The sequence below is a fragment of the Corvus cornix genome, chromosome 11, assembly GCF_000738735.6.
Source record: "Corvus cornix cornix isolate S_Up_H32 chromosome 11, ASM73873v5, whole genome shotgun sequence".
NCBI lineage: Eukaryota > Metazoa > Chordata > Aves > Passeriformes > Corvidae > Corvus > Corvus cornix.
In genome coordinates this window covers 20,003,306-20,019,179 of record NC_046341.1, presented here as the reverse complement: position 1 = coordinate 20,019,179, position 15,874 = coordinate 20,003,306, and the positions used below count along the sequence as shown (strand labels likewise).

At 42.2% G+C, this 15,874-nt stretch overlaps 1 protein-coding gene across 12 annotated transcripts in view; it reads left to right on the top strand.

The window, feature by feature from the left end:
• CHST8 (carbohydrate sulfotransferase 8) overlaps nt 1-15,106 on the top strand; it is a 186,719-nt gene extending 171,613 nt beyond the window's left edge. For 7 of the 12 annotated variants that reach the window (XM_039558169.1, XM_039558168.1, XM_010396481.4 and 4 more), the window contains 2 exons: nt 11,244-11,281; nt 13,684-15,106. In XM_039558169.1, the coding sequence (XP_039414103.1) occupies nt 11,244-11,281; nt 13,684-14,835 (1,190 nt within the window). In that variant the 3' untranslated portion in view covers nt 14,836-15,106. Of the gene's footprint in view, nt 1-11,243; nt 11,282-11,626; nt 13,655-13,683 lie in introns of those variants that run through there. The other 5 variants (XR_005602881.1, XR_005602879.1, XM_010396483.4 and 2 more) reach the window with 3 other exon arrangements.
• Nucleotides 15,107-15,874: the final 768 nt, after the last annotated feature.

Sequence of the window (15,874 nt, the reverse complement as noted above, 5' to 3'; positions counted from 1 at the left end):
TGAGAAATGACAAACAGCAAATCCCCACTGCTCTTCAGGTGCTCAGGAATAGAGGGCCTAGCAAAGAGCTCAACCCCTTACACCGAGCTTCCCAAGAACTGCTTCGTTCTCACAGGGCATGAATCAAAGTTTGTCCAATTATCATCCTTTCTGCACCAAGTTTTGTAGCTGTTGCAGGTATTAACCTTTTTTTTTTTTTTAATGCTCCATACTGATCTCTTATACTAAGAAGACTTGTCAATAATTACCTGTGAGAACAGGCGAAAGCGAGACTATCAGTTCCAGTTAATTGATTGTAACATAATAGTATACAACATTTGGATACACATCTGTGCTATTTGATCTACAGTCAATCTATCAAAGCAGTGAACTTCAGCACTCAGAGGCATGTCTGTGTAGATCTACTTTTTCAATTTTGCCTGCAGCCTTCTCTCTTTCCATTTGCACTTTCTTTCCCAAAGAAACATCTCTGCAGAGTGACATGAAAGCAGTCCAAAATTTCACCTGTATTACTTTGTCTCCCCTCCAATAGAAAGACCAGTGAAGCTTTTGTGTCTTACTTGCACAATGTCTTGAAACATTTCTGGGTTCTGGATGAACTATTCTAACTAGCTACATGAAGTCAAATTACATGAAGTGCTTGCTTGAAATTCATTTAAATTCTTCTGGTTACCTGAATAGTTCTACAGGCTACTAAATAAAAATGTAGTGCTAGATTTTAAACTTTAGCTTTCACTTTTTAATAAATCTGGAAAAGTGTAATGTCCTTGCCAAAGTCATGCTATGAAGGCAATATGCAAATATTAAATATGAAAATGAAGAATAACTGAAAGGTATTAAGTAGAAATTGCAAGTAACTGCTGACAGAGCCTGAAAGCTAATGGTGTTAATTAACAGTATTCCCAGGGATAGGTCCAAAGAAGGAATGGGGAATGCAGTAACACAGACTTGACTTTTCTGTTTTCTTTATAGAATCCTTATTGAATATAAATTAAGTCAGAAAATGGAAAGTTCTAATTAATATAGCCAGATAGCAAAGAAGACAAAGTAAACAAGTAGTTGTACCTTCCTCATAATAAATTCACAAACAGCTCCTCCCATTCTTTCAATTGAGCCTCAAACATAAATGTGCCATGCCCCTTCCTGTATTGGGCATCATGGAAACAGAGCAAGTGCAAGTTCCAGCATTATTTAGTCAAGAAGATGGATTCAGTTTATATTAGAATATAAGATCATTTTGTAAAAACACAATAGTATGTGTTTTTCTCGAAGGGTTCATATACCTGTTCTATTAGCATGTTGCAAGTCAAAGAAATATCAGGGTTTCCAAACCCCAGTTAATAAAAGAATCTTTTCCTCAGTCAACTTCCAATCTCGACAATAGAGTAGAGGACAGAAAACAGCCCCATTGCAAACTCTGGATGTAAATTTATAATTTTCTGGGCAAAACTAACACCACAGTTTCAGACAATACTCAGCTACCAATGTCAGCTGTGTGTAGGTAGTGGGACCTACCAGAATGACACAGCAACACTTTATTTGGGTTTGGATTCAAATGGAATTTATTCCTTTAAAATGCTGCCATTTCTGTTTCTGCTTCTCTCCTGTTTTCACTTCGATGAATAAAAAAATTTGCAAGGCAAACCATATGTTCCGGTTTGGCCAAATTTAGAAATATATGCCCTGAGAGAAGGCAGGTTACCAACCACCCCTCCCCCACCAGCTTTGGGAAAAAAAGAAACTTCTTCCTTGAAGGAAAGTGAAAGAGATAAAAACTATTTATTTAACAAACACACGGGAAAGGATAATACTGCTAAATAATAAAATCTCTCACTGTGTAGAAAAACCTGGGAAAATGTTAGAGTCCTCCCTTTGGTCTCCTGTTACAGCTGGTGAGGGGTCAGTATCTCTGACCGAGGAAGAGGTGACCGGTCTGGGGAGATGGTCCCAAAAGGAATCGCCTTCCCGAGGCCCAGCGTCTTCCCTCAGGTGCTAGCTAGGAGGGCCCGTGCAGAGGCTGTCAGCTCTTTAGGGATTATCAGCTCGTGACTTCAGCTCTGCAGGGCAGCCTCCAGGCCAGACGAGAGAGAGACGAGAGGCTGAGATGAGAGGCCCGTGTAGCTGTTCCACACAAGGAGCTTTATTGTTGGTCCGTACGCTTGGTCCGTACTCCAGCGAAGGGGAGGCCAGGGACAAGCACTCTCTCTCCTGCAGGGGCAGGGGGCTAGCTTTTATAGGGATACAGGGGGTGGGTGCCAGAGGGTAAAGGCCAGTGGGTTACAAAGGATCTGCATAGGGTCTCCCAGAGGATTCTTTTCTTGCCATAACTGCAAAGTTAGCTGCCTTCCCAGGGAGTCCTGCTGGGAGATTGCTCCATCTCCTTATCTCAGCAGACATCCCTCCAGGGCAGTGGCTGGGCATACCCTACAGTCTCCCTCCTCCTCAGAGCTGGGACTTGGCCCAGGGCCAGGCCCTCTGTGCTCGGTGGAAAGTCCTCCCGATGTGTTCTGATATTGAAGCAGTCCAGCAGAAAAAAGGGAAAAAACGAAGTCCCAGGAAAACAAAAGTTCAACTCTCCATCTCTCTCTGGAGAAAAAGAAAGCCGAACACTGCCTGGAAAGCAAGCTGCTGCCTCCCGCTCCCGCTGCTGCAGAAACAGACCAGTTTTATCTCTGTGTCCTCGAAAACATGAAAACAAACTGCAAAACTGCTTTGAAAGTTTTGGTCAGGTTTTTCTCTTCTCAGGCTCAGTTTAAAGGCATGGAAAGGCACAACATTAATTTCTGGGCATAGGGCAGCAACATGGGATACACATCATAAAGTCACCCCAAGACACCATATCAAAACAATTATTTCTCACATGAAGCTGTGTTTAGAATATTTAAAAAATTAACAGTAGCTTCAAGAGATGGTATTTCTGACTACAGCAAACAGGCATGAGGCAAGAGGTGTGTCGTGGTTTGACACTGGCTAAAATGCCAGGTACCCAGGAAAATCATTCATTCACTCTCCTCTGCTATAGCTGAGCAGAGGAGGGGAAAAAACCGAAGGGCTCATGAGTTGAGATAAGGATTGGGAAAAAATATTCTAAGGGTAAAACAGGCTCAAATATAAAGGTATAAAGTAAACTTATTATTAACAGAGTTAGAGGAGGATAACGAGAAGTAAAATAAGCCTTTAAAACACCTTTTCCCCCTAGCCCCTCCCTCCTTCCCACCAACAGCGCAGGGAGACAGGGAATGGGGGTTTCGGTCAGTTTGTCATTCAAGATCTTCAGTTCACTTATGGAGAGGAGTCTCTCTTCTGCTGTGCCATGGGGTCCTTCCCACGGGAGACAATTCTCTGTGAACTCCTCCAGCGCGGTTCTAATTTCACGTGTATCAGTCCCGCCCGACCTGCTGTAACATGAGTCCCTCCCATGGGCCAAGCAGTCTTCCCAAAACTGCATAGTGTGGGTCATTTTAGTTCATGGGGTGTAGTCTTTTAAGGATAAGCTGTTCTAGTTTGGAAGTAAGGGCCCTCTATCTCTGGAAGATAGAGATAGTCTCTGGAACATAGAGATAATCTCTGGAAGCAGGAGCCCTCTCTGTTTGGGTCTCCTCCTGGATTACAGCTTTTTAGCATCCACCTGCTCCAGCGTGAGCACCTTTTCCCACGGGCTGGGAGTGGATCTCTGCATCCCTCATGGACTTCATGGATTACAGGGAGACAGGTTGTTTTATCACAGTCCTCACCACGGCTTGCAGAGAGATCTCGACTGACACTTAGAGCATCTCCTGCTCCTCTTTCTTTCCACTGACCTTGGTGCCGCCAAGTTGTCTTTCTCTACATGTCCTCACTTCCTCCTCTTTCTATGACTAGGAGGAAAAAACTTCTGCTCGTAAATACCATTGCCAACAAATTCCCCCAGTTCCAGGGTTTCTGCAGGGTTTCGCAGCACGGAGCAGTTGATTTGGTCTCGGTCGTGCCCCGGGGAATCGTTTGCCGTGTTTGCCCTGCCGGCCCCGCGGCCCCGCTGCCCCTGCGCGGGCGGTCGCAGCCGCCGTTCAGCGCCTCTCTCTTCATGCGGGGCGCTGAGAAGGAGAAGCCGCCGCCGCCGCCCCGGCCTTTCTGCTCGCAGCGCGGCTGGCTGACAGCGGCCAGGCGGGCAAAGCTCGCCACTGGTGTGCCAAAATGCCGGTGGCTGCGGTGGCTGCATGGCTGTGCGTGACGCCAGGATCGCCCCAGAGGCGGTGGCTCGCCACCTCTGGAAAAAAACCTGCCCGTGCGCTGTTTTGATTTCCTTCTTAAATATGTAATCAGAGAGGCGTTAGCAACCTCTCTAATTGGGCCAGCAGCATGTCTACCTTCAGAGCCTTCAGAGATTGGTTCTGCTGGACATAGTAGAAGCTTCCAGCAGTTTCTCACAGAAGCCACTTCTGTGGCCCTCCCCTGCTAGCAAAAACTAGGCTGTGCCCAAATCAGCAGAAGGTACAAAGCATTTATGAGGGAGTGTGTTAGTTTTTCACAGGCTGGTTTTTGGTAGCAGGGGTGCCACAGAGGTGGCTTCTCGGAGAAACTGCTGGAAGCTTCCACCTTGTCCAGCAGAGCCAATCCCCGATGGCTCTGAAGATGGACATGACACTGGCCAAGGCTGGGCCACTGAGAGAGGCTGGTAATGCCTCTGTGATAACAATTTCAGAAGAAAATCAGAACAAAGAGGGGCACTGTTAATTCCAGCTAGAGAAGAGGAGGAGGTGAGAACATGTGAGGGAAACAACACGGAGACACCAAGGTCAGTGAAGAAGGAGGGGGAGGGCGGTACTCCAGGCCCCAGAGCCAAGATTCCTCTGCAGGCCGTGGTGATAACCATGGTGAAGCAGCCCCTGGGGATCCCCGGGGGATGCAGAGATCCACCCGCAGCTCCTGGGGATCCACGGGGGATGCAGAGATCCACTCACAGCCCCTGGGGATCCACAGGGGAATGCAGAGATCCACCCGCAGCCCCTGGGGATCCACGGGGGATGCAGAGATCCACCCACAGCCCCTGGGGATCCCGGGGGATGCAGAGATCCACCCACAGCCCCTGAGGATCCATGGGGGATGCAGAGATCCACCCGCGGCCCCTGAGGATCCACGGGGGATGCAGAGATCCACCCGCGGCCCCTGGGGATCCACAGGGAATGCAGAGATCCACCCACAGCCCCTGGGGATCCACGGGGGATGCAGAGATCCACCCGCAGCCCCTGGGGATCCACGGGGATGCAGAGATCCACCCGCAGCCCATGGGGGATCCCCGGGGGATGCAGAGATCCACCCGCAGCTCCTGGGGATCCACAGGGGAATGCAGAGATCCACCCGCAGCCCCTGGGGATCCACAGGGATGCAGAGATCCACCCGCGACCCCTGGGGATCCACAGGGAATGCAGAGATCCACCCGCAGCCCCTGGGGGAGGTGCCCACGCCAGAGTGAGTGGATGCCTGGAGGAGGCTGTGGTCCAGTGAGAGACCCGGTGGAGAGACAAGAAGCTCCTGGCTTCCCAGCTGGAGCAGCCTGGCCTTGGAGGACTGCACCCCGTGGAAGAGTGACCCACAGTTTTGGGAGGATTGTCTGCCATGATGAAGAAGTTCACGGAGAATTGTCTCCCGTGGGAGGGACCCCACGGTGCAGCAGGGGAAGGATTCCTCTCCCTGAGCAGTGCAAGAACTCGGGTGATGAACTGACCAAACCCCCATGCCCTGTCCCCCTGCGCTGTCGGTGGGAAGGAGGGAGGGGTTGGGGGAAGAAAAGGTGTTTCAAGGACTTATTTTACTTCTCATTATCCTCCTCTGACTCTGTTAGTAATAAAATTCACTTTGTACCTCTAAGTTGAGCCTGTTTTGCCCTTGGAGTGTTTTCTCCCGGTCCTTATCTAGCCTCATGAACCCTTCATTCATTTTTTTCCCCTCTGTTCTGCCCAGCTGTGTCAGGGGAGGATGAGTGAGCAGATTTTGTGTGTGCCTGGTGTTTGGCCAGTTTGTTTCCCCCCCACGACAGGGGGGAAACAACAGCAGGAAGATAACCTGGATATTTTGTCTGAGAAACACTGTGTAGGCATAAACACTATCCTCAGGTGGAACCCATATTTACAAACAGTGCACATGCTGATCTTTTACTCCAAGATTCCCTTCCTGGAAAAGGCAAGGACAGCCATGTTTGAAGGGTGGCCTAAGTTAAGCTGTCAAGAGGGACACAGCACGTTGGCTACGAGGGAGTTAATGAGGGATCAGGAGGGAAGCAGTGACACCATGGCAGCAGCTGTGACTCAGGACTGTGCTTCAGAACAACTCTGTGCAGATTTGCTGGTTCCAGCACACAGGATCAGCTACTGGTGCCACAAATCAACTGGGAATACCGACTTCTTTGACAGTGTGAAAGTCCTCAGGAGGCATATATTAGAAGTCACTTAATGTGTGTACTGATCTCTACTCTGGTTCCCCAATTTGTAATTTTTTCTTGTTCAAACTGATGGATGAACTGAATGTTTTTAATTATTTCCAGGCTATGCCCTTCAGAATTGCATTGCTTTCCTTGCCTACAGTACTTCTGTCCAGAGACTCCCTTGCTTCATTAAGATGAAAGTCATTTCAGTTACAAAAAGCCAGAGTAATCGTGTTTTAATCAACTGAAGTGCACACAAGCTGCTACCATCCTAAGTACCCCATGACACAAATGCAGCAGCACAAGGCTGCATTGCCTGCTGCCTGTGGGATGGAGGAAGCCAGATTTGCCTGGTTTAGCAATGACACCCACAGTTTCACTTAGATCCATCTAAGATGGATCTCCACTTAGATGCATCTCTGAAGCTGACTTGGACTGGAAAGCACAAGAGCAATGGGAAGTAATGGTGTGTTAGCACAATACTAGCACAGGAGAGGGAGAAATGAGGCTATCTTTTTGGAAAGTGTTCTACTTCACCACAACAACAGCTTAAGAATAAGCCATCAGTCAGAGTTCAAAATTCCTCAAATAGACTGCATTTAAACTATTAGAAATTGTATGCTTGACAATGGTAGGATTTAAAGAGAAAGCTGAGAATTCAGGACAAATGTGTTACCTGAGTTACAGAGGAACTCACACATGAAAGAAAGCTCGAAGAGACTAAAAAAAACCCAACCCTCAGCAGCTCGGCAAACTTCTTATGTCTTCCAAAAAATAGGGGGGGAAAAGGCAGCTCTTTACTCAAAGAGCCATGATTAACTACTTAGAGCTCCAAAGGCCTACTTTGGAGACTGGGAAACAGCCACAGAAGTGTTCCAACCTTTCCCCATTGCAAAGGAAATAACCATCAAACCCGTCTGGCAAGGGCTGGATGTGTATCATTTAACACAAGCATTCACTGTCAGAGTTTGCCCGTGTGTGGGAAATGACACCACACACTTGCAGCTTCACTGGGGACTCAAAGGGATCAGATTATGTAGATTCACTGTACGGGTTGCTTCTTTCCTGATGTACAATTTAAGATGTGCTACTGCTTTACTACGCCTTCTTTACTTGGCCTCATTAATTTCATATGTATTAAAATGAGATACTGTGTGTGTAGCTTAGATGGAACTTTTGACAGCATTTTTCCTATCAAATAAACTGTAAATTTATGTTAGAAAAAGGATTTATAGCACATAGTTAAAACAGACACACACATATAAAGTCTGTTCTACTAATTAGGCCTCAATTTTTGTAGAAAATGCTTTTATTTTAGAGGTTAATATATTTCAAAAGTATTCTAAATGTATATACTACATCTATATTTTATATAGATGTAAAACCAAATAATTTACAATGGTAGCAATCTTTAACTAAATTTCTTTAATGGGTAATTTAATTCAAGTATGCAAACAATTGGACACCAGAGTAAGTTAGGATCAGATACAGGCAGGTCTTTTACACTGTACAAGCTAAGTTTAAACTTCTTGTAAAAAATAGAAAAAATTACCTTAATGTTCTGACCAGTATTTTTGGGAAAATCTTCTTCCAGCTAAATTTTTTTTTCATGCTTATCAGAATTCTGACTACTATTCTATTCATCATTCTGCAATTAAGTACACATTGTTGTCTCTGAGTAAAGATCTAAGACTGGGGCGTATGTGGATAGGACACTTGACACAGATGTTCCTGAAATGACATAACAGCCCTTCCAAAGTAAATTTCACAAATCTGTTTGGATGAAGCAAACAAGAGCACTCTGTGCACAGAAGCCCTGCAGATGCAGACTTGAAGTTATCATTTTTATTAAAAAATACTTCAGCTGTAGTTGAGTCTCAAAACAGAGCAAAACACCAGAGGCCAACCAAAATTAGGTCTTGAAGCAGAGACAGAGGAGAAGGTGGAATGGTCAAACTATATAGTATTACACAAGGAAATGAAGGCCATTTTATTGTATTGTTAGTAGCATTTGGAAAAGAAAATGAAGAAAGAATAGCTCACAGTGGGTTTCCCTGTGTGGTAGGACTGGATAAAACACAGGCCAGGCTCAGGTCTGGAAAACCATGGTCACACAAGTGGAAAAGAACACCAGGAAAACCAACATAAACAATCTGTAATTGAGAGAATGATTCTGTCTCTGCTACTCCTTCTGTGTTTGGGCACCAGTGAGATGTTGGTCATCATCACGTCTAGCACCAAAGAGTTATTGATTACTGCCTTCAACTGCGTGTACCAGACACCAGTAGTTTATTTATGGCCAAAAATATTACCCTTTTTGGCAATAACATCAAAGACCTGGTAAAAAACATGTAGCATAACAATAAATTTAGATTTTGATTAGTGTAGTAGATCTGTGCAATATAACTTCCCTGACTTCACTGCACTTATGAGGTTTTTATCATGTAGATTTAAATCTGAAGTGACAGACTGTATCATGAGAAAGCTAAAAGAAGCCAAATTTAGATGTCACAACTTCAGAAAACATCAAAGAGATTGGCAAGTGCTTCACCAAACATTTATGTTAAGCAGGAATTATTGTCCTGATTACATCTTAAAGCCAGTAAATGAATAACCATCTTTTTAAATGGTTACTCATCTCCTCCTAGGATTTATTTTTCATTTTTTAAAGCAAAGCATATCCGTACAAAGTATTAATCTCTCAAATAAGTTATCTTCATGAAACACTACTACAAAAACATAATTAATCATAATTAACCACAAAATAGTTAGGTCTCAGACCTGCTCTTTTCACTTTAGTGGGGCTTTTTTTAATAATTATTAGTCGTGGCACCAAATTTAACAGGTAATTACACAAAGTGTGTGGGTTTGCTACAAGGTACCAGAGCTTGCTTTAAGTCAGAACAAATGACCACAACTGAAGAAAACTAACCCTAAGTTACATTATAATTTGGACACAACAAATACTCCAATATTTGTAACTGATTCCATCCAAAGTACTTTCCCAGTGTTTTGATAAGTGACCAAAAGTCTTTCCTCACCTATTTAAGTTTTCAACCATACAAAGCTCAAAATAGTTTTGGAAAGGGAACACATCTTCCCCATCTTATGAGTTAAGCAACTACTCCAAGTAGCTGTATTAATGATGCCTTAGAGCAAAGGCCAAGTAGCTCAAATAGCTTAAAATTAGGCCCTTAGGGTTAGCAAAAAAGAAGCAGTTACATCTAGTGAAAAATACATTTTCATGATATAAACAGATTGCCCATGCTTTAGTATCAGTTCTTTCAAAGTGCTGGTGCTCAGGTTTTGCTGGGGTTTTTGGACGGCAGGTTCCTGCCCTGCCTTGCTCTGTAACTTATTACACAACAGTAGAATAAATGTGGTTCTTTAACTGATCACATCAGGAACTGGACAACAGCTCAGGAGCATCTCCTAAAGCCTGGTGCAAAAGAATCAGGCTCAATTCTCCAGAACCCACACAGGAATACTACAGACATGCTCTATTTCTCTTTAGTAGATACCTTCTGACTTTAATTTGCAGCTAAACATTTTTGAGAAGCAGCTAGGAGAAGGCTTAAGATTCCTTGTGTAAGGTGTCTAGAAGTTATTTCTGAAGAAGTAAAAATAATTAGCCCTTTACTTTGTAAGCACAGAATCACAATATCCCACATAATATCCCACACAACAATGTTCATTGCTAAAAAATTGCAGAAGTGGAGTTAAAGGTCAAACATAAGCCAAAATCATCATGAACACTGTTAGAGGAGCTCTTGGAGCATAGAAATAACCAGAGCAATTTTAATTAGACTCTACTACAAATACCAGTTTGTAGGTCTGATTTCAAAAATAAAGCATGACCGATCATCTAAGTTGGACTTGCTACTTTAACTGCAGTAAGTCACAATGTGAACTACCATGCAAGGTTTTTCTGAGAGCTTTCCTGGTACTATTAAAATCAACCTGATGGGACTGAGCTTTCACGTAATGCTGTGCAAGACCTGTAGCTGCAATTGTCTTTGTCCAAAAGGCTGTGGATTCATCATGCAGACTTATTAAACTGAAGTCTTCAAGCAGCATTGACAGTGATGACAACAGTTCTATCAGTTGAAAAGCCCCAAACAAATGTCATAATTCAGTAGCGTTTCCATTATCCATTCCTGTATTATTAAGTTATACCTAACAAAGGTTACGGAGATGAAAGAGACCGTACACATCTGCTAAAGCTGCCATCTAGGATTTTCACATCTTTATTATTCTGTTTTCAGGTAAATATCACTGTAGAAGTCAGAAGATTAGAGAAAATATGATTCTCTATTGTTTGCCTCTCCAAAAGTGTGCAAATATTACCTCAATTACGCATGACTCCACTGTGTGTTGCCTTTACAGCAAAGGAGGGTACTCCATGCAAGCTGTTATTATGATTAAGTACTGTACTATCCAAAGTTGCAGGATAGAAACCATATAGCTTTTGATAAATACACAAAAACAGTTGGTTTTTTTTAGATCTCTAACCTGGAATCAGAACCTTCAGCTGATTCTTGCTCTGCTACTGGCCTTTTAACTGAGGTTAAGCAATCACTTTCGTTTCACTTTTGTTCGTCTCAGTTTTCTCATCTGTAAAAGGGTGAAAGTCACAGTCTTTCACTCCATTTCACAGTTTTTATGACATCTATATATAAAGAGGCCTTTTGAGGAGTATTGTTACTATGAAATATACAATAAGTATGATTCAACATTGGTCTATTTGTCATTGCATTAACAACACTTGCTCTGTCCGTCCAGAAGAAGAGAAGCTTATGTTTTTTATTTCTAAATAATTACTTTACTTTCTTTCTTTGTTTAGGGATAAAATATAACACGGGATTCCAGCAACCAAAAAAAGTAAGTTTTCAGAAGTACATAAAGAAAATTTTACCCATATTCTGAGTATGGAGCACAGATAGAGATGCCTCAGATAAGGCCACTACACCAGAGATGAAGCACTGAAAAGGAAAGATGTATCAAAAGCTTAGCCATGAAAATGCAAAATTTCCTTTTAAAATAGAAATTTGATAAGATATGCAACTTTAGTTTTATGAGTTTTTTCCTAGACTGAATATTGCTAAAAGATACTGTAAACTTCGCATATATTAATATTCTGTATGAAATCACACTGATCAAATGAATGTCTTGAGAGGTACTTTAAAACAGGCTAAAGAAAAATTCTAATGAAATTCCTCCATCTAGTGGCTGTCCGGCTGCGCGGGGCTGCCTCCAGCCCACATTTAGAGGAGAAGAGCGAACTGTGCGCAGGAACAACCGTGCAGCTGCCGGCTGTTCCCAGATGCCATCACCTGCTCACATCAGGGAGGTGGGATTGACAGCTCCTCTGCAGTTCCAGCCTGACCTTCTGCATCAAGGGTTGCACTGACAGGAGACATTCAATTTTCCCAAAAACTCCAGGGTCATCATCAGCATCATTAAAGGTCCAGAATTCTGGGAAGCCTGAATTTGATAACCTTTAAATATCAGCTGTGTCATGAGTAAATAGGATTGAGCTACAGCCAGTCTTGTAAAGGGTAATATTTAGAAATACATCTGGTATTTACAAAGGCACACTACAGAAACAACCTCTGAAGATGAGAATAGAGTACAACAGTCACCCCCAACAACTAAATAGTGTTTTTCATAACAAATTATCAGTTGGTTTCCCAGTCTGCACACCACATACCACCTTCACTACCAGAGCATCCAATATGAGAAACCTGAATTCTGTAAGTGTCCTAAAACTTGTGTTTAATACTGATCTGTTGTGTTCAAGTTTTGTACAATAATTATCAATTTAAGCAAGTCACCTACAAAATACAATTTGATTTTTTTCTTCTTTTGTCACCAATGTTTTTTGCTATTAATTATGAATCTCTTTTCTGAGACTTTTTTATTCTCTGACCCTTAAACAAGAATGTGACAAGATATAACCTCCATGACAGAACAAATTTGTTACCTATTGCATTGCTTTTTTTAGACAACAAAGACTTGTAAAATTGATTAAGATTTAATCTGCCACCCTGAAAGAGCACGATCCTTCTAATCCCCAACTGTACACCTTAAAATTCACACAGTATCTTATTTTTAAGCCAGTTTTAAATACTATTGGGGAAACACTGAAAATCAAAAAAAAAAAAATTTAAATTTATAAACCCTCTAAATAACCACTAAGTATTTTGGGTCAGCAGTAAACATTCTGCAACTACATATGCTCCTCTGTTGAAATACTCTTGGTGGTTCATATGACACTCTGATCCAGGTGACCTCAAAATGGAATGACACATAGTTTAACAGGGACCAGAACCTAATTTTAATCTTAGAGGCATAGACAGGATTTAATTCGGCTACTTTGAAAAGCAAGAAGTAATGGAGCACACTTGCTCTTTTTCATTGGGGCATTTCTCTGTTAGTACTGCTGGCATACTGGGCTGTATGCAAGAAGTATTAACAGAGGGATCCCCCAATGAAAAAGAGCAAGTCCCAGAAACCCTTACCCATAGAACTGCTTTACGTACTCAGTTTTCACTGATCTAATCCCAGCCACAGCTTCATTCCCACCTCTTACTGCTTCTCATCCAGTCTCAGTTGCTCTGCTCCCAGGCTCAGCTCTCTCAAGCCTCCCTCTGGGGTCGCCTTCATGCTGCTCTCACCAAACCCACTTTTTGTGTGACGAACCTCCGTGTTTTCACTGACATCCTTCCTGCTTCCCTCTACCCACATTTACATCTCACTCCACCTTACAAACTCTACAAACCCCCCTCCCTTCCCTGTCGGGCTTCACTCTGTGCCAAACTGTCTTCACTGCAAAGATAAATTACCAGCATGGGGGTGGTGGTGGGAAATGCACAACCCAAACAAACAAACCCTGCCATTTGTGTGACAACAGGGGCAGTCTGGAATAATTAAGCAAGTCCTCAAAATACTCAGATACCTTTTTGCAGAAATTTCAACAACATATCTAAGACAAAAGTATCTGTCAAAGTCTGGGTACATCACCTAAAATACAGTAATACAGTTAAACACAAATAGGAACTGGAATTTACTGGAAATTTAGTTCAGGTTCATCTCAGCCTTTGAGTTTCACATGAGCACAGAACAAAGTGACAAGAGAAGAGCCTGTACCACAGTGCAGTGCTGAGGGCTTGTGGCAATGCTTTTTGTTGTACATTTCTAAAAGTTATGAAAGATCCACATGAAGTGGTGCAAGTTGTAAGTAGTGACAATCTCTGATAGATCTTTAATCTATTTTTCCTCAGCAGGACTGTGTTTCCAGCAATAACCAGGATAGAAGATTAAGAAAAAATACTGCAGACAGAGTAGCAACAGTTAAGCAGAGCGATTCATTAGAGCCATCTGAAAGTGTGCCCACCAAGCTTCAAAGCACCGACAGAAGGCAAAGCAGCATCATGTTTTCTATGAAAGATCAACAGAAAGGTGAAGAAATTAATTCCATCAAGCTCCATAAACGCAGGAGGAGGTTTATAATTAAAAAGAGCCCAATTCTGATTTCCATGAACAGCTCCATTCTCAACCTGCCCACACTTAAATATGAGGATAGAAACAACAGCAAGTGGAAAAGTCTCTATCAGATCCAAGGAGAAAGGAAACGGATTATGAGGGAAACATGTTCAAAATACAAAAGTAATAACAGAAGGATAATCACTCCTTATCATGTGTCTAGAATATTTGTAGAAGATAAATACAGAGTTTTATACTGTGAAGTACCAAAAGCCGGCTGCTCTAACTGGAAACGGGTGCTCATGGTGCTAAATGGGCTGGCCTCCTCCACAAAAGATATCCAGCACAACACAGTGCACTACGGAAACTACTTGAAACGGCTGGATGGCTTTGATCACAATGGAATTTATCACAGGCTCAACACTTACACAAAGATGCTATTTATTCGTGAGCCTTTTGAAAAGCTGGTATCTGCATTTCGGGACAAGTTTGAACATCCGAACAACTACTACCACCCGGTTTTTGGAAAAGCCATCATTTCCAGATACCGTGTCAATGCCACCAAAGAAGCATTAAGGACAGGCTCTGGAGTCAAGTTTAAAGAGTTCATTCAATATCTCCTGGATGTACATAGGCCAGTGGGTATGGATATACACTGGGATCATGTCAATAGGCTTTGCAGCCCATGTTTGATAGACTACGACTTCGTTGGGAAATTTGAAAGTATGGAAGAAGATGCAAACTTTTTCTTGCATTTAATTGGTGCTCCACAAAATTTAACTTTCCCCAAGTTTAAAGATCGCCACTCCAATGAAGAAAGAACTACCACTAAAATTACACAACAGTATTTTGCACAGCTTTCTCCTTCTCAACGACAACAAAGCTATGACTTTTACTATATGGATTACTTGATGTTCAACTACTCAAAACCTTTTGAAGATTTATATTAATTTGAGAGTCAGGATATTTCCACAGTCGCATCAGTTGAATTGTGTAACAAATCCAGATGGCATCTGTTTATATACACTTACCTGTTAGCAAACAATTGGTTTAAGAGCAGGGAAAAACCCAAAACAGAATATAAACAGATGTTTACACCTTCACCTTAATTGCCTCCTTTTTCAAATGATTTTTTTTCTATAATTTCTCCATACGAAATGTATGTACATATATGTATAATATGTCAGGGCCCCCAAATAAAGCACAGAATTTTCCATGCTAGTGTGGCCTGTGTTTGCACTTGGGGGACAGTCTGAAACCAGGGAAGCATGGCTCGAAATTCTAAAGTGCAGCCAGTATTTCAAGCTCTTTACTGTTCAGAAAATAAGTCTGAAAGTAATGGAATAGCAAGAAAGAAAATACACTGAATAATATTTACAGTTTGTTGAAATGTGCAAGGCATGAATCCATACACTAAACAGGCCCTATGTGTTTGAAGGTGGATGTTGACTGCTGTTTCCTGATATTCATAAGTTAGAGAGAAAAAGTCTAATCATACTTAGACTGTTCGTAAACACACTGGTGAAAACAGCTAATACTTAATGACCATGTGAGAGCAGTATTAAACCAGATGTTGCAATTCAGAGCGAGGATGTGTTCTCCCCCTTCAATATTTCCCTTATGGCACGTTCATCTGCAAAAAGATAAAATGCAGGCGAACATTTGCATCTTTATAAGTGTTATTAAAATTCTTTTAATCCTTTGCATTAACATAAATCTCTGGTTTAATCTTCATAGTCACCAGGAATATCAAATCTTTCCATCATAATAACAAGCAAGAATAAATGCCACTTCCTGCCCAACAGGGTAGTTCTTTCATTGCTGCAGACAATTTGCACTTGTTTATTTTAGTAACAATTATATCTGACTTAACATGCAAAAAATATTCCAGGTGTTTTAGTTCAATTCCTATGCTTGAGAGGACTTTCTCATGTCTACCAGAGTGTCTTGTGAGAATAAAATACTTTACATTCCATTAGTAACTGTCTC